General features: G+C 40.0%; 1 protein-coding gene and 1 long non-coding RNA gene across 11 annotated transcripts in view; one reads left to right on the top strand and one right to left on the bottom strand.

The window, feature by feature from the left end:
* DLGAP1 (DLG associated protein 1) overlaps positions 1-9,145 on the top strand; it is a 300,538-nt gene extending 291,393 nt beyond the window's left edge. For 9 of the 10 annotated variants that reach the window (XM_053396460.1, XM_053396455.1, XM_053396457.1 and 6 more), the window contains 2 exons: positions 1,019-1,171; positions 4,789-9,145. In XM_053396460.1, coding sequence (XP_053252435.1) covers positions 1,019-1,171; positions 4,789-4,998 — 363 coding nt within the window. In that variant the 3' untranslated portion in view covers positions 4,999-9,145. The remainder of the gene's footprint in view (positions 1-1,018; positions 1,172-4,788) is intronic. The other variant, XM_053396464.1, reaches the window with a different exon arrangement.
* Positions 1-12,076, bottom strand: part of LOC128417589 (uncharacterized) — a 50,362-nt gene extending 38,286 nt beyond the window's left edge. The window contains exons 1-2 of the long non-coding RNA XR_008331496.1: positions 10,766-12,076; positions 9,336-9,421 (exon numbers count right to left, since the gene is read on the bottom strand). This is a non-coding gene — a long non-coding RNA (uncharacterized LOC128417589). The remainder of the gene's footprint in view (positions 1-9,335; positions 9,422-10,765) is intronic.
* Between the last annotated feature and the right edge of the window lie 6,683 nt (positions 12,077-18,759).

Here is an 18,759-nt window from a genome sequence, read left to right as displayed (position 1 = left end):
TGGCAGTCAAATTGATCTTAAAGATGGACCAAATGAGCAGGGCCTATGATGCTGATCTGAAAGCACAGACAGGTTTGTTTCGGGTACTACCTTTCATGGTAAAAAGCAGCATTTTATAAACATGCTTGTAAGTAGTACAATCAGTAGAGATTTGGTATAATATGATTTGACCATCTGGCCCCAAATAGCACATAAGCAGCCACATTCTGTGCCAGCTGAAGTTTCTGGGTCATTTTAAAAAGGAGCTAGTAATGCATGACTGAGGCTAGGGCAATAGAAATATATTTTTAATTTTTTTAAAAAAAATGCCCAGTAGCACCTTAGAGCCCAACTAAGTTTGTTCTTGGTATGAGGCTAGGGCAAAATACAGAAACATTACATATACAGTCATACCTTGGTTTAGTTCTCAAACATTTTGGTTCCCAAACGCCACAAACCCAGAAGTGACTGTTCCAGTTTGTGAACTATTTTTGGAAACCGAACATCCAATGGAGCTTCCACGGCTTCCAATTGGCTGCAGGAGCTTCAGAATCAAAAGCTGCACATTGGTTTCCGAACGTTTTGGAAGTCGAACAGACTTCTGGAACAGATTCCACTTGACTTCCAAGGTACGACTGTACGACTGTAGATTACAATCACCAAGCATATCCATCACACTGTTAGTGAAACAGTAAAGACAACTATAACTTATTATAAATCAAACAATACCCTCCATTATAGAATTCACTTTGATGACAGAGTGACTCACAAGCCTTCTTTACTAAACTGCATCTAGGATAATTTGAAATCCTAACAAACTTTAAACACTGTGGCTGTCTCAGTGACATTTACAGTTTAGTTAGCATAATTAGCCAATCTCACTAAACCAGGTGAGTCAGATATAGCAGCTCAGAGTCATTAGACAAATATAAAATGGACTCTTTCAACACACCAATGGACTCTTTCAAGTTTTTCCCCACCCCCAAAATTGAACAAAATATTTTCTTTCATGCTTTCTTTCTTCTTTTCTGTTGCACAGAATCCCAATGCTCATCCGAGACCAGCCTCCCAGGATTTAGCAGGGTTTTGGGATATGCTGCAGTTGTCCATAGAAAATATTAGTATGAAATTTGATGAACTTCATCAGTTAAAGGCCAATAATTGGAAACAGATGGATCCACATGACAAGAAGGTAGAACATTGTCGATTTTGTATGCTTCATTTAAAGCCCTGCACAAATACTGGACAGATTAAATAGGCCTCTGCATACGGCAGTGATGTTAAAAACATGAAATGGAGCTCATATCAGATTAATCTCATTGTAAAAGAAAAACAATGTTTACATAATAATCACCTGAGATATTTTCTGTAATATGTTTCAGGCATATTTTTAAGGCAAACTTGTTTCTGTGAATTGAATAACGGGAATGTGCTCATTTGTCTTATTATACTTAACGTATAATCATATTAGATAATCAATTGTTGGAAGGAACTGCCTCATATACTGATTCTTAAATTTTAAATAAATACTATGGACAGTACGTAGTACTGCCTAGCCTAAGACTTCTGTTTACTAATGCACTCTGAAATGTGTCAGCAAGTAAACTAGGGAAGTTCTGTAATCACCGCTGGCTTTATAACCAGTTCCCATTCCCAGGGATAAATGTATAGGTATTCTCAAAGTGGACCATCATAAAAGTTACATGGTAAACCTCTCATGTCATTGATCTAGTTTGTTTACCTCGAGGGAGACCTCATAACTGGGTTCACCTTACCTACTTAATTCAACTCAATCTAGTTCTGAAACATTAAACAGAATGGTAAATGAAGGTTCTGCTGTGTTTCCTAGAATAAGTTGGGCTTTATTTTTTTACTGTGCTTTGGCACATTGCTTTGTTTTTATTCGTTTGTTTTCAGTATTTGTGTCAGGAGCAGACATTGGTCAAAAATCTATTGTTGCCATGCACTAGAAGGACTTAAAAGCTGGGCATCATCCCATCAAATTCACATTGGCATCAGTGAAAGAGGAACAGATTTAATTAGTTAATATGAAAAAGAAATATTCAGATGATACAACAGAAGTAGTGATGTGGGCAGAGGTAGCTGAGAAACAGAAGAACTTCTGTGTGAAACAAATGTTGCAAAGCCCAAAATGGGGAGGGAGCAACATTTTGGAAAGAACTGAATCTCTTTCCTAAAATACTTTCTTCCACAATAAGGCATAAAATAATGAAATATTTAAATAAAATATCTAATACACTGTTGCCCTTATAGCCATAATAATATTAGCTTATCCACAAAATTAAGTCAGAGGCAAACATATGAAACAGTTGGGAAGCTTATTTCAATGTGTTCAAAACTTTGTTTTCAAAAGTATATGACCAGCAAATAGCAATTCAGAACTTGGAGCTGTCGGTTCTTCTAGAAAAAAACACACAACTGTCTAACTGAGAACAAGTTCTAAATTATATTTGCATTTGCACAAGAAAATGCAGTGGGGTTCAGTTTCTTCCTGGAAGAGGAAGGGCAATTTGTTCACCCTCTATTTGTAAAAGGCATTTGAAGCTGCTCTTCATTATCTTCAGTTAGACTCCCACCGGTTTTGTCTGCACTTACTTCATCTTATGGCTTCTTTTTGAAAACAAAGTTGGTGTCATTAGTGTAGCATTCAGATATGTTCACATCTTATTTTTGAAGGATATTCATAATTGCCATCAAATAAACACTGCAAACATTTTCGTTTTCCTCTCAGAACTAGGATTTTCCCTCAGAAACTCAATATTAAAATGAACATTTATCTGTGTTTTTAGGAACAAGTATTAGTACAGAATGGGGGAAGGAGCATGTTATCCATATACATAACAGGCAGGCTCAGATATTTACACCCCATGCAGGAACCTTTCTGCTTTTTTGTAGTTGGCTAACATCATGCTGCATTTTTAAGACAAATAATGCTGAACCCTTACAGATGCTGAATAGGAGAAAGAAAGATGCTAGCTGGTTTTGATAAATTCATTGGGGAAATGTCAGATTTTTGAAGAGAACCCTTCAAAAACTCCCCAAAGTACAGTTACTCATTGAAATGATAGTATTAACTGCAAGTGGTTATTTCTTTAATAGACTAAGATAGAGAGAGGCAAACAATTACCTCTATGAGTTCCTTACAGGACAACCATTGAGACATCAACTCAGAAGCCCCATTGAGCTTGAGGTGGCTTAGTGTTCCTACCACACCAAATACATGTCATTAGATGCCAAAATAACACATTAGGCAAAAGGTGTTTATTGACAGTATTAGGAAAATGATTATTTTAATTTTAAGCTCCCTAAAAGGAGGCTGTTTCTACAACCTGTAATGGGGGCAGGGGGAGGTTCTGTGGTGCACAGTAACCATAGTGTTGGCAGGTTAATGCTTAGGATCTTAAATTAAAACAGTGGTTCATTTTCTGCATTTAAAAGACAGATGGGCAACACTTGTGAGTTCATTTTGTATTTGTGCTTGTTATCCTTCATCCACTTCCTAACCTTGGGTAAAGAACATAGATAAGTTTTTGCATGCCAAACAAATAGAATGTTCTGAACAAACTAAGTTCAATTAAAATGACCTTACAACGTAAGCAATTGAAGCTGTTTTGATCAACAATGGTAAAGTTAGAAGCTAGGATGAACTTCATGTAGTGTAATGGAATGAATAACCCCTTCTTTAAGAAAGCATGAACCAGATGGAAGGCCATGCAGTTTAAAAATTAGGGGCTGCAGACATGCACTTTGTATTGTAGAGCCCTGCAAGTTTAGATGTAACATACATTTTTCTTTGAAAATATCCATCTCTGAATTTATATATATATATATGTGTGTATATATGTATATATAGCATGTGTATATATACACCTTTTTTTCCTTGTTAACCTTGTTTGGATGCCAAAGTAATGACTAATGTATGCTTTCAGAATACCTTTTAAGTAATCCCCACTAACTCTTGAGTTTGTAATTAAATTGTTTACTTATGGTGCTAATTCAGCACAATGCTACACTTTCAGAAGCACTTTTATAGCAATACCCAAAGAGTGTATCATGTTACCAGGATCAGCTTCCACTAAGCACATGCTCTCTCTTTTTTTTCCTTTTTAAAAATTATTGCTGTGATAACGAATATCAGGCTGCTAGTTCATATGATTGTGTGAAATATATCCATAAGTCCTCAGTGTTGTAAGCCCATTTAGTCTTGTGTATGTTTATTGTATATAAAGGGGGAGAGGGGACCTCATTATTTGTGTCTTTTCATACCTATTACACACTATTCTAATATGATGACTTAATTTTATTAAGAAATCCCAAGACTCTTTTATTAATTTTTGGGTGACATAAATTGCATCTAGTATCTTAAGATTTATGGCATTGTATTGCTTTAAGCAGTGTTACCAAGTTCTGCTTAAGATGCTCTCCTTTCTAGTCTCTGGTACCAGGAAGAAGAGTCTAGATTTCCCAGAGGGAACCACACGCAATGTTTAGCGATGGGAGCTTCAGCACCAAGTGTGTGTAGCTGACGCACTGTACCCATGAAGCACTGCTTTCAGTTCCTCCCTATTTTGCCTTAAGATTATGTTATTCTTTCAATAAAAAGTCAGTTCAATGAAGAAGAAGAAATGCAGATAAGAACTAACAAACTTTAGGTAAAAAAAAAGTGTGTTCTAACTACTGACCTATCTTAGTTTGTTTGTTTGTTTTTTCCACACCCACCTCTTTTTTGTTTGTTTCATTTTTCCCCTGAGAAGCTGTATAATGTCATTAACCTTCTGCTTTGATCAGGAGAGAAGGGCCCCTCCTCCAGTGCCAAAGAAGCCATCGAAAGGTCAGGTGCCACTCATACGGGAACGCTCTTTGGAGAGCTCACAGCGTCAGGAGGCCCGGAAACGGCTGATGGCTGCCAAACGAGCTGCGTCTGTCCGTCAGAACTCAGCCACTGAAAGCGCCGAAAGCATTGAGATTTACATCCCCGAAGCCCAGACCAGGCTATGAAGGGATCCAACCAAGAGGACTCTTAATGGCAAGGAACATCTCTTGTATAATCTGCCCTCCTAGGTCCATGCTCAGAGACACCAATAAGTATTTGTATCCCCCTCTCCCTTTATCTCTCTCTTCTCTCCCAATGAAGTAACACTTCTGTGGCGTAGTTGTCAATCCTCCAAGAGATTTTTCGCTAATTCCCCTTGCTTTCTAAAGGTTTGCCCATGTCAGCCTAACGCTTTGTCACATGTACTGATGCTACCACCTTGCCTCATGTAAAGAATCCCACAGACACACAGTTGAAATCACACACATACACAACAAGCATACATGCACACACCTCTGTACAGTAGAGACACAAATGAATTCATTCTTGGTCCTTAAAGGTAGTCTGTTATCTAGTGTACAGCAATATTCAGTTATACAGTATTTTGGAAATTCAGTATTGCAGGGTAAACCTTTAGGATTCTGTTGTCTTCCTAATTAATGATGAAAGCAGATCTAGCTCAGAATCCCTTCTTGCTATTACCATTATTATTACTATTATTATTTTAAAAAGATGGCACGCATTATTTCATTCCTAAGAAATCATACCTTCTCACCTGACTGATCAGAAGGAGCTGGAGAGGTAGGTGTGCTGCAGTAAAAGTTGAAGTTAACCTTTCAGATGAAATGTAAGAGACCTGCAGCTGCACAAACTGCCACATTTTTATTTCCTCGGTGTTGCTTTAGAATCCTTTTTTGATCAGCAGAAGACTGTAAAATCAATCTTCCAAGGAAATAATCTGGGGGTTATTTAAGACAATAAAATGGAAACTTGGATGCAAAGATGGGTGGAGGTTAAATTTAAAAAATCTTAAAATCATATTGTCTAATAAACTAGTAAGATTTTTTATGATGTACTATATTGCCAATTCCTATGGTAATATATGAATTATATCAGGTTATAAAAGGGGAGCAAAAATAGCCTTGGCTTTGTTGATGTCCAAGCCTTGTCAAGACTTTCAGATCTTGCACATATACACACACAGACATTTGCTGTTGAAATGCTGTAAATCAGTGTTCTTTAACCTTTGGTCCCCAGATTGTGTTGGGCTACAACTCTCATAATCCCCATTTAGCTTAGCCCAATGGTCAGGGACGATGGGCATTATAGTCTAACAGCACCTGGGGGCCCAAAGCTGAAAACACTGCTGTAAATGAAATTTGTATTTGTATGCTACGAATCTAACTGCTTACATCAGTTTCTTCTTTCAAATAGAAAATACTTAAATTCTGAAAAATCAAGGAATTGTTGCAACACATCAGATGGTGAACATCTCTTTATCTGTGGAGCATTCTTTTAAGAATGTGATCCACTCTTAATTGTAGGCATTTTGGAATCAAGGCTAGAAAGCAATTCCCAGAAACGGAACCAGGGTGCAGTGGGAACAACAGTGACCATGCCACTACCAACCATCATGCTGGCAGAGAGCATGAAGACCTGCCAGGCACCACAATGTTTTAAGGCTAGCATCCAATATCCTACTAGGAGGAGTGGTGAAAACCAGATACGATATGAGTCCTGGCCATAAGGCATTATAGAGCTAGCAGATTATGCCCTTGTGGAGCTGGTGTGTTCAGATCTATTGACTCAAGTCAGTAGAACATGGATCTAGCCTGTACATAGTGCTCTCCCATGTGCCACGCTAAGAATCCTGGCCCATTTGGTCTTTGGAGCATCTTCCTTGGCACCCATACTGAACATGACCGTTAGTGGCCCTCACTTGTCACAAAATCAGGAGAGTTCTGCATTCTGCAAATAAGAGATGGTATGGTAACAAAGTACCCCGATTGACTTGATAATCTGCACTCTGTATCTTACCAGAGTTGGCGTTCAGTGCCCTTACTGTTAACACAATCCAACTGTGGAATCCTTGACTGCATGGTTGACATAACTGTATAGTTCACATTTCAAAACATCAGAATTTGCATTGGAAAAAAAGTTTTTTGAAAATATACATGATCCTATCAGGACGTGTCACATTACACAGTGCTTTAATTTTATTCAAGAATTTGGGAGAGGTAATAGGTTCGGGCAAGGAAAACTTTCATAAAACATTTATAAAGCCACTAGAGAATTTGCTACCTCTCAAAGCCATTGATATATCCAAGCTATATGTTTATAAACAAGGCACAAAATATCACTGCTATATTTTACAAGTAAAGGGCTAATAATTCAATATTTTAAAGACTTTAAACAGTATGATAAAAAAAATCCAGTGTAACTCATCACAGGAACCGATCGTGGAAAGTCTGACTTGCACGGATTTCAATCACATTGTATTTGCTAGGATAAATTTTATTTTATCTGAACAACACTTTTCTCTAAAACTATAGTAGCAATGAAGGCTCACACACTGTTTCAGTCTACATAGTGCCAATTGCCACCTTTAAATATATGGCCATGCTCTCTGTTTAAAAGATTTGAGGACTCTTTGTATGAACGTGTACACACAACAGCACCCAAAGAAAAGGCCATTTCCACAGCGACATTTCTGTTTATTTGAACCCATGAAACAGGAATTAAGACTGGTTGACAAGCAGCTTGAAAATAATTCTAATTGAAACGATGCAATAAATCTGGTATTTTCATCTGCTATGAACATACACTCAGAACTTTCTAGTAAAATTCAATTATTTTCCTTGGGTTTACACCTAGGTAAATATGTTGAATATCAGTGCCAGAACTTTTTATTCTAGAATAGTTGTATTTATACATCATAATTTTGGTATGAAATATAAAAGAATCTGTTAGCATGATGCCTGGTCGTTCATATTATATGGGTTCTATGTGTGGATGGAAAAATAACTTCTACCTAGTTTTTCAGCAAAACTCAGCTGGCATCCAAATTCTGAACGCTTGCATAGAACATGAGGATGTTGTGAGCGTGTGAGAGCACAGTGGGCAGTAACCCAATCCTGACAATGTATTTCAAGTCTATGATCAGGCTACCTGCTAGAAAGTGAAGTTATATTTACTATGGTTGCCACACGTTGATTACAGAGCACCATAAACCAGAAGAAAAAAAAGTTAATGTGCAGTGATAACATTTACAATGCAATCCTATGCAGCATCCTTACTAAGAAGTATGTCTCATTAAGCTCAATGGGGTTTTACTTTTGGGTAGATGTTATAGCAGGTGTGGAGAACCTTTGGCCTTCTAGGTGTTGCTGAACTACCACTCCCATTATCCTTGGCTATTGGCCATGCTTGCTGGGGCTGGTGGGAATTGTGGTTAAGCAACACCTGGGAAGGGAGAGCAAAGGTTTCCCAGACCTGCATTATAGGATTATGCTGTTAGGACACAATCCAGCCAATGTTAAGCATTTTCAAGTCCCATTCATTTCAACGGGAAAATTAAGCATGTTTTCAAATTTCTGCCACTGAAATTAATGGAATTTAAAAGTGCTTAATTTTGTCCGGATCAGTGCTTCCTATTCTAATTTTATTTGGATGTGCTGGCTTTCTTTTTGTTTTTTAAGTCCAAATCTGTGAGGAAACTGTTCTTCCCAGAATTTCTTTGATTTTAAATTACAAGATTGTTGGGCATATTGTGGCTGCTTGGATATGAACAAAAATGGCTTCCTACATCAAAAGTTGAAAAGTATTTATTATATTTTTTTGCAGATGTTTCCATAAAATACTGTTAATCTTTTTGTAATGACCAATGAGAAAATGGATTAAACATTTTAATAGTGAAAAGGAAAATGGTAATAAGTTATTTGTAATATATTTCAGTTTATTTATTGGGTGCTCCATTAGGGTTTTGGTGTGCACTATCACTTTAATTTAAACTTTGTATTTGTGAACTTACTGTTTGATTTTTTTCCTAATTTATAATGCATATTTAAACCAGAATGTAAATCACTGACATATGTGCATTCTATCTACATTCCCAATCATGATAATCATCAGTATGTTTTCGATTTGGAAAAAAAGTGGTACAACTTGCAAAGCCTCTAGATGGAGAGATGGAGAGCATTGTGTGGTTTTATGAATTGGGTTTTCATAAGATTATCTACTTATCTGGTGTGTGGACAAGAAAAAAAAATGTAAATAGATTAATGTTTCCCATAATGTAAAAAAGAGCAAATTAATAAAATAAATAATGCACTGCTTGTAAGAGCTGTGGCTTTTCAATATAAACTCTCGTTCCCTCTTTGCAAATTAATATTGCCCTTTTTGACAAGGTCATTTACAATGGCATAAGGAAAACACTGTGAGACAATTACAGTGTGGAGGCAATTATAGGGTGGAATTTCCAACTGACTCTGCTAAGACTTGTATGAGCAGCAATGCCACTTACATGATCTGTCGTGCTGAGTTCACAGAGTATCCTTGGGTGTACAGCTGCTCAGATATTTCATCTTTGCTGATTTGGTGCCTTGTACCCTAGAAATATTTCAGCCTCTTAGTATTGATGACAATGTAAAAAACAGCAAGCATGATGTCATCATAACACCCAAAGACACAAACAATTGTACGCCCCTCGCAGTTTATGTGGTTCCAATTATGTGGTCAAAATCACCAGAACTGTTCGGGAAAGTAGCTCATGCCCACAACATGGACATTGCACAGCATTGCATCTTTTCAAGAATTTCCCATTGCATGTGTTAGTTTGGTCTATATCTCAGGACCATAACAGTCTTCCAACTGTCTGTAGGGGAAATAGTTTCTCTGTCCAATCTAGGAGTATTCCGTAGCTGTTTTTCAATCGGGGGCGAAAACTCCTAACATTGGAAGTCTGCTGCATGGGTTTGCTTTGTGATATATGCTACAGGGTAATGTTACTGACTCTTGGGTCATAAAGTCCAGGTGGTATTTTGGTCAATGACTTAACAAAGTGGCTGAATATTTCTATCGTAACGTGGGCAACCTGAACCTGAGGCCTTAGGAATGAATAGGACTTTTGGCCTAATTTCATGCAGGTAAGTAAGCAGGGGATGGAGGGCTCCAGTTACACTCATCACCCCAGAAAGCAGCTTAAAAAAAATTCCATGAGAATGTGGCTTTTGGCCAGGGAATTGGCCACTTCTGATTATATTGTTGTTGAGGTAACTTTTCTGCACAAAAGCCTTTTCATTATTCACATTTTTGCAGACAGGCTTCCATCCTGATATAGCTAACGTACTGAGAAGTGGATCCCATTGTATTCACACCACTTCAAGGTATGTGGAGTTAGGATTGCAGCCCAGGAAACTGAAGCTAATCATGAGGAAGAGGGATTTATTTAGGGCCATAGACAAGATAATGGGAGATATACTAGGGACCCAGAACCTATGGACCTCCAGATGTTGTTGGACTCCCAACTCCAATCAATCCCAGCCAGCATGAACAATAGTTAGAGATAATGGGAGGTAGTTCAGTAACCTCTGGAGGACCACAGGTTCTCCCTGAGATAAATGACTGGATCATTTGTAATCAGCTTTTTATGTACAAGTTTTGTTGGGGATCATTCAAAAGAAGCTAGTCTGTTTTCTGAGAAGTCTGTACTTGTTTGTGGTGTTGGTGCATTTATTCTAATGTGTATTACCATACTGTCCTCTAGGAAATGATATTTGATATCACCCACCCATCTACCCCCACAGTAGAGAACCACTTAGAAAATCAACCCCCTCTCCAATTAAGCCCATCCAAGAACAACTTCAAGATTTAGATCTGAGTGGGAGTCAGCAACCACATAAATCATACGCAAGAAGCAATCAAGAGAATGATCCAAATAGAGAAAATACTCACCCAACAAAAGGCTGCTTGGCTGGGTGGTCTGGTCATGCAGTTCAAGCGTTTTATCAAGAGCAAATGCTTATTTTGTTGAAAATATGTTCCAATATATAAACTGGAAGTCTTCTCAGAATATGAATCAAAAATTTAATTTTTAAAAAATCTGTGTATGCAACTAAGTAGGTGGCTTGGGGTATCTGGTCTGCTGAATGTGGCACATGCACAAAATAAGGTTTAGCCTACAACACCATCACATCCCACCCCCATGAGCCTGCCAACCACTTAAGACTGGCATGCTCATGGTCCTACTGCCATGTGAGAGCTGGTACCTGTGTCTTTTCAGTGGCAGGAGCAGGACTGTTAAATATCCTTCCTATGAAGATCCATTGGGCCCCTTGTCTTGTTTGCAGTGTGCTTTTGGTTTGAGAGATTTCTGCCCTTGGGATGTGCTTTGCTTTTATTGCAGATTTTATTTTATTGGCTGCTGTTTCCAGTTGCTTTGCATTACATAGTACTTGTTGTAACATCCACACAATATCATAAAAATGCCAACCTGTCTCCGCTACCCACTTACCTTTGTCCAGCACTGAAATGAAGCATCAGCACTCGGCCTTAGACACTTGATTGGCTGTTGGCAGACAACAGCACACACACAAAAAAAACCCTACTCCCACCTGCTGTTTCAGATGTACCACAGATGAAACCAGCTTTTGACAACACAACCATTTCCCCCTTTCTTCCAGTACACTGCACACAACAATGGATTTCAAAATGTAACATACCTACTCCATCTACCACAATCCCAACTATGATATACCTACGCACACACATACCTGTATGCACACAAAGACACCCTGTGAATACAATTCTATCTATTAGTCCCCTCCTTAACCCCAACCCCATCCCCACAGTGCCATTTCCCCAAAGCTGCATAAAGGACAACTACCAATTACAAAACTTCTAGCAAGAGAGATTATTACTTACCTCTTCCAAAGGAAATCTACCAGGTTTGTTGGAAGGTGGATTCTGTATGAAATGTCTCCTGAGGGCACAGATTCAGGAAATGCTTCTGTATATTATGGTTTGCTGTTCTATGATGCACACTCATGATATTTGGTGGGTTGTTTGCAGCAGGCGACAGCTCACATCAGTGGATCTCTCCTTTTCCCTCATCCCCACTGCAGCTCCCCTGCACCCTGCTCCCAAAAAAACTTCTCCAAAGTGTCAGAGGAATCTGCTAAGCACGGTGAACTGTGTTCTATGGAAATTATCCATTGCAAGAACTTGCTTTCTGCTCACATAACATCAGATTCCACCCAGTTATTCTTACAGGGAAGTAAGGAGCAGATAACTGCAGCCACAATCTTCAAGAAGGCATATTTACATGTTGACACACTGTTATGGATCAGCTTAGCATTGCATGCGAACTGAGCCAATGTTTTGACCAGCTCTCCATTGCCACACGCTTTCACCACTGATTTTCATTCGCTCATCCAAAATGAGAAGTGCTGTTAACTACTGTCAAGCAGGTACTTTTCCACCAACCAGATGCTAGCATCCTGCAATCCGTAATATGAGTGTTCTTATTGCCTCTGTCTTAAAGGTTTAAGCAGCAACTGTGGGGGGGGACCTTTCCAAGTTTGGTTACTGTTTCAGCACCTGCTCTTCATAGATTGTACTTTGATCTTAACATGCAGCATGCTACTGAAGAAAGTAGGGTTTATTGGTTTTGTTTCCACTGATTCTTTAAAAGAGTCGGGAACAAAGCATTTCAGGCAGATGTGCCAACCACCACCTGCCCTGCCTTCCAAGCAGCAGAACAGTAAGTTCTGTTTGCACAGATTGATGAGTAATTTGTAAGGGACATGCAACAAATCCATTGTTATAACTTAGATGCCATTCCCAATGACAGCAGCTCACGGAAACAAGTCTTCGTTGTGTTTGTACTTGAGCACTCTGGCCAGATCCAAAGACATCCAGCCTGAAGAAAAGTTCTGGGGAACTGAAAGTTCAATTGCATCTTAATAAAAAGTATTATCCCATCATTACTTTTGTTTTTCTCAACATAATAACCTTTACATTATTCTGGTTCATACAGTAAGATTTCTAAACCAATTACTATGCCTTTCATTACCAATACTGGTTTTAAAACCAAATTTGAAACTGAATTACAAATAGGATGCTTCCTGATGGGTGCTTATTGTGGGATGGATGCTCCTCGTGCATGCATACTTTTCACCACATCCATTCATTGTGTTTAGCATCAAAATGCCAACCCATCTCCCTTCCCTCCTTAATCTGGATTTATCCTATGGGTGGGGGAGCCAATAAATTAATTTATTGCTGTGAATGACCCCCCCCTTTAGTATCAGTATAAATCCCCCATCTGTAAGCACATAGAGGCAAACCTTGGACAACAGGAACTACACTTGCAATGCAGTCCTATATAGGTCTGTTCAGATGTTAGCCCCATTGAGTGATACTTCGTTTGTGTGTGTGCAGGATTGCAGCCTCAGTACAAGATACCAATAACTGAAAACACAGAACAGTACCCAGAGATCTGGGCTCCTGCTGGCACCTCTGATACACAAGTGATCAACTTTCGGTTTCCAGTGTAGTTTTCTGCAGATAACTGCATCTGGAAGTGGTATGGAAATACAGCGGTTAGCCTTCAAACGATTATGGAATTACTCAACAGTGATTCTGCTTCAACATTTAAAGTGCAGCTTGAGCTGTCAGCAAATTCTGAAAACTACCTCATGAGCCAACACAGCAAATGCACATCTGAAACATCTAATCCAATCAACACCAACTCAAGATGATAGGTTGAATTCAGATTTCCAGCTGTGGAAGGTCTTGAGGCCAAGCAGAGCTTCCTTGCTGAAGCAAGAAGGAAAGTTGATTTTTATCCATTGTAGCTCCCAGCAAAACCGTCCCGACTTGTTCCCAATGATCCCACCAACCCTCTGGAACAGATTTTTAGGTGGTACAGCAGGTGGAGCTAAAAGAAGAAATAAGAATCAGGGAAAACTGTCTCTACTCTTGCAGCAGAAATATTCAGTAAAGTTTCAATCTGGCAAGTCTGGATCTAATCCAATTCTTTGCCCTCCTCCAGATGGCAACAACCAAACCTGACTTATAGCAATAGTTTCCACTCATTTCATGATAAAAGACTTAATGGCCTGTAGGTCACAACGTTTACTAAAAAACATCTCTTGTTACTACTGGCTTGGAGAAGAGTATTTTCAAGCAACAGTGCACAGGGGAAGAATACCTAATTATAAAACACAAAGGAGAAGAGCACAATGGGGGAAACGAACATCAATATGGAAAGTGTGAAAACAAATGGATTTGCAATACAGATTTGTTATTTTTTAGGGGGGGGGGATTCATTGCTAATGTTTAAAGTGTCTCATATTTTTCTATAATGAAGTTTTTTCAAGAATGTGTTTAGGATGATACTGAAATAGTTTCAACCAGAAGCAGGCATTGTTGTTTTCAATGGGTACCAAAAATGCAATGTTTGTAGAAATTCTACAAAAGCATCTATGCCAACTCTCTTGTAACCTATAGCTCAGCGGTAGAGCATCAGCTTTCTAACCAAAAAGTCTCCAGTTAAGTCCCTGACATCTCCAGGTAGGGCTGGGATTGTCCCTTGCCTGAAACCCAGCAGATCCACTGCCAGACATCCAAGACAATGCTGAGCTAAACAGTCTGACTCAGTATAAGGCAATTGTTGGTGCAAAGAAAATAATAGGTATAAAAAGAATTCATTATGCCAAGATCCAAAGTTTGGGTGAAGTATTCTCTGGTTAGAGAGCACACACCCCTCCCAACCAAAGAAGAGATTTATAATCACAAAATATGCAGCAAAGTAAAGCATGGAAATACAGGCTGTTACACATTTAAAATATTCCCTGGTGAGTTCCAAAACTCCCCTCTTCCCCCAACATAGGAAATGATCACGGTTGGAAAGTTAAAAATAGGTTTACTTACAAATTCTTCGAAGGTCAGATTCGTGTACGTTTCTATACAGCAATCAAAAAAAGTTGCACAGCCAGTAAAACTTAGTTTAGTTCCAAAGTGGTGAGAGTTCCTAAATTATTGGTATAGGAACTCAAGAGTGGCTGGTGAAAGTCATGCAGTCTGAGCTGGAGCAACCAGCTCAAACTTCTTTACACACTGAGCTCAGGTAGGCTGGAAGAGAACAATAGGCCTGATTACCTAGTTCCTCCCAAGGTGAGGGGAAGTGGACATAGCTAAGCCTGGTAGGAGAGCTTACTCTGTGGTATTGACCCCTTAATGCATTAATAAGGCCTTTGTATGTTGGTTATATATAAGGCTAGTTATCCCACAGCAATTTCCTTGGTTCCTGTGCAACAGTTCTAGTGTAAGTGGGGCAGGATGGCATGGAATACAGAAAATCTTCAGAGAAAATGAAATTAAACTCTTAGCCTGGATTAACCAGTACAGAAATTAGAGGATTTGGACAGGTGTCCAAACAAGGTTTTTATAAATTAGGCACAGAACAAATTAGTTGCTACTGTGCACACATTCTACTAGATTCCCCCCCCCCGACATAGATTTTCTAATTGCATTGCTTTTTGTGGCCTTCTTCTAGTCCAAATGTATCCTTTCTCATAGTCCAAATGGGCAGATATGTGTGTTTGTTTCCTATGAGCATAGCTCCATTAATGTTTTTTCATTTATTTAGATCACTTTCAGCAGAAGTAGTAATCATTTTTTTAAAAAAAGGTCTCTTACATTAGCAAAAATATTGCATAGGTTTACATTTTCTGAAAGAAAAGGACCGACTTCAGGGAAAATGTCAAAGCTAAGACAGATAACAGCCGAAACAATTTTAGAAACACTGAACAAGGTCAGATAATCAGCACTGTGACTAAAATAAATAAATATACAGCTGCTGGGAAATCTGATGGATGCTTGCTTATTGAAATTACAAACGAGTAGCCACCTTGACAGTAAGTGTGTGTCTAATTCAAAAAATTGTTTCAGGTAGCCACAGCTGCCTTGAGCATTCGTGCATCAATAGAAAAGAGAAATCTAAATCCTCATGACACATACATAAATCCAGGAAATCTTTCGTATCACTCCATCACAAGTTAGGGGATGCAGTTCTTTCATGTCAAAACATTAACCAGTCGCTTGTTGTATCTCAAGCAATATTGCACATCTTAAGCTATTGCTTTTCCTGATACCAACAACTATTGGGGCCTTCTTAAACCTAGTGCTTATTAGAATCACAAAATATGCAGGGGTATATATTTTGGTGTAATAGCTGCTTAGTATTTTGAAGGTGGACTCTGTGAATCTTAAAAAAACACCATGTGATTCCCAACCACTGCTCCTTCTGCCATTGGCTGGTGGAGCTGGCACTCTGTAGTCCTGGTCACAGGTGCTGCTGAGGTGATTTCAAGGGGGTCAGACAAATGAGGAGCAGAAATTTTGCATCCTTAAGAGTTTTGTGCCCAGGGGAAAGGCCCCTGTGGGCCCCCCCCCCCAGATACGCCACTGTTTACATACAAGATCAGAAAGCACTTGCAATCAGCACAGGTGTCTTGTTTTGTGATCTAGGCCACTGAGGAATCTGCTAGCAAGTGGAAGTCAAACACTTGGAAGGATATTGAAGGAAACAAATTGCAAAAAAAATAGTCTAAGAACTGTAATCATTTCATTCTTTACAGTAGATCTGCACAGCCAACTGCTTAATTCAAAATAGCCTTTTATCAACTCTGTACAATGGTCTTTAAGGGTCTTCCAAGCCCTTTGAAACTGGACATGGAGCATGTTGTCCAGCTTACAATGTCTTCACTGCCCCACATCCCCCTGTGTTCAGAGATATCTGACAGAGCTGATGCAGTTTTTCCTATCTGTCAAGTCTCTCCTCTTCTCCCACTCTATTAGACACACAGGGACATCTGAGAGTTGCTCAGCAGGCAAATTGCTTGAGAGAGTAAAAGCTCTGTGTGCTCTTGCTATTGGACACAATGAGAGAGGGGTTCTTGATATTGAATTCAATTAGAGAGGTAGTGAAACAAAAAGAGAAATAAAGATTGAAGAAAGTAAGTGAGGGAGTTCAGAGATGGGATGCAAGATACCTTTGGGGCAATGCAAGAAAAAGAGGGGGGGAGGGATTGGCACGCTGGAGTCAGCAAAAGGAGGGAACTTAGGAGTCACAGCCTTACAGGATGGGAAAGAGAGGAATAGCAGAGAGACTTGTGATTAGGAAAGTAGAAAAGGAAATAAGGGAACAGTGCAGGGAGGCCTCTGAGGTGAGGAGACTTGTAGGGCAGAGCTTGTAGGGCAGCAGCTGAAGAAGGAACAAAAAGGGTTTTCTTGTGTGAGTTTCTTGTGGCTGATTAGCTGCTTTCTCTGTGCAAAGGTCAGAGGGGGCAGGGCTTCTGTTGAGGTAGGTGATTAGCTGTGGGAGGAGCTTGTCAGAGCTTGTAGGGCAGCAGCTGAAGAAGGAACAAAAAGGGTTTTCTTGTGTGAGTTTCTTGTGGCTGATTAGCTGCTTTCTCTGTGCAAAGGTCAGAGGGGGCAGGGCTTCTGTTGAGGTAGGTGATTAGCTGTGGGAGGAGCTTGTCAGAGCTTGTAGGGCAGCAGCTGAAGAAGGAACAAAAAGGGTTTTCTTGTGTGAGTTTCTTGTGGCTGATTAGCTGCTTTCTCTGTGCAAAGGTCAGAGGGGGCAGGGCTTCTGTTGAGGTAGGTGATTAGCTGTGGGAGGAGCTTGTCAGAGCTTGTAGGGCAGCAGCTGAAGAAGGAACAAAAAGGGTTTTCTTGTGTGAGTTTCTTGTGGCTGATTAGCTGCTTTCTCTGTGCAAAGGTCAGAGGGGGCAGGGCTTCTGTTGAGGTAGGTGATTAGCTGTGGGAGGAGCTTGTCAGAGCTTGTAGGGCAGCGGCGCGCGCCTAGCGGCGCGCGCAGTTTGATCCATCTTTTAGATTTAGGGGAGCTAGTCTCAAACGTTTGTTGGGGGAGATATAGGTTTATTTGGGGGGATTTATTTGTCCTGTCTTCACACTTTTTATGATGGAGGACCACTGTAGTCACCCCCAACGACACCTTCTCAAGATGGAGGGTGAGGGAACAGCTGCAGTCGCCTGTGGTTCCTGCGCAATGTTTGCCATCTTGCCAAAGGTTGCAGGCAGCTTTACCTGCAGCAATTGCATGTTGATTACCCTCTTAAAAGACAAAGTCCAGCAACTGGAGGAACGTGTAGCTACGCTCCAAAGAATTAGAGAGCTGGAGCTCTTCTTGGAAGCAACAGAGCACACCGTCTCCACCAAGGAGGAGACAGGGGACTCCCCTGAGGAGGCTAGTTCACCAACACAGGAGCCAGATATATGGAGAAACGTGACTCAAAGAAGTAGGAGGCCCAGGGTTCGCTCTGATTGTTTAGAAATACGCAATCGCTTTGAGGTCCTTTCCCCTAGTATGGAAGACGAAGAGCAGACTCCATTTGAGGATCTCTCCCTCATTACAGTCGATCAGGTATATGAAGACGAGCAGCAAAGGCAGTCCTCAGGGAATGTGCAGGCGACCTTGGAACGGACAGCTCACGGAAGAACCCCGACCAGACCTAAGAGGAGGCGTGTAGTGGTGATAGGGGATTCCCTACTGAGGGGAACAGAAGCAGTGATCTGTGGGCCTGACAAGATGTCTCGGGAAGTGTGCTGTCTCCCCGGGGCTAAGATCCAAGATGTAACTGAACGACTGCAAGGAATCATAAAACCCACTGACAAATACCCCTTCCTCTTGGTTCATGTGGGAACCAATGACACTGCAAGCAATAGCCTCCAGAAGATCAAAAGAGATTACGAGGCTCTGGGCAGGAAATTGAAGCAATTAAATGCACAAATTGTCATCTCATCTGTCCTCCCAGTTGAACGACGTGGCCCAGGGAGAGAGGGAAAAATAGTGGAAGTGAACAACTGGCTTCGCAAATGGTGTAAACAGGAACGGTTTGGATTCTTAGATCACGGAATGC

This window comes from Podarcis raffonei, chromosome 7 (assembly GCF_027172205.1).
Source record: "Podarcis raffonei isolate rPodRaf1 chromosome 7, rPodRaf1.pri, whole genome shotgun sequence".
Taxonomy (NCBI): Eukaryota; Metazoa; Chordata; class Lepidosauria; order Squamata; family Lacertidae; genus Podarcis; species Podarcis raffonei.
Note: the sequence above shows the minus strand (reverse complement) of the source record. Positions and strands in the feature narration are given on the sequence as shown.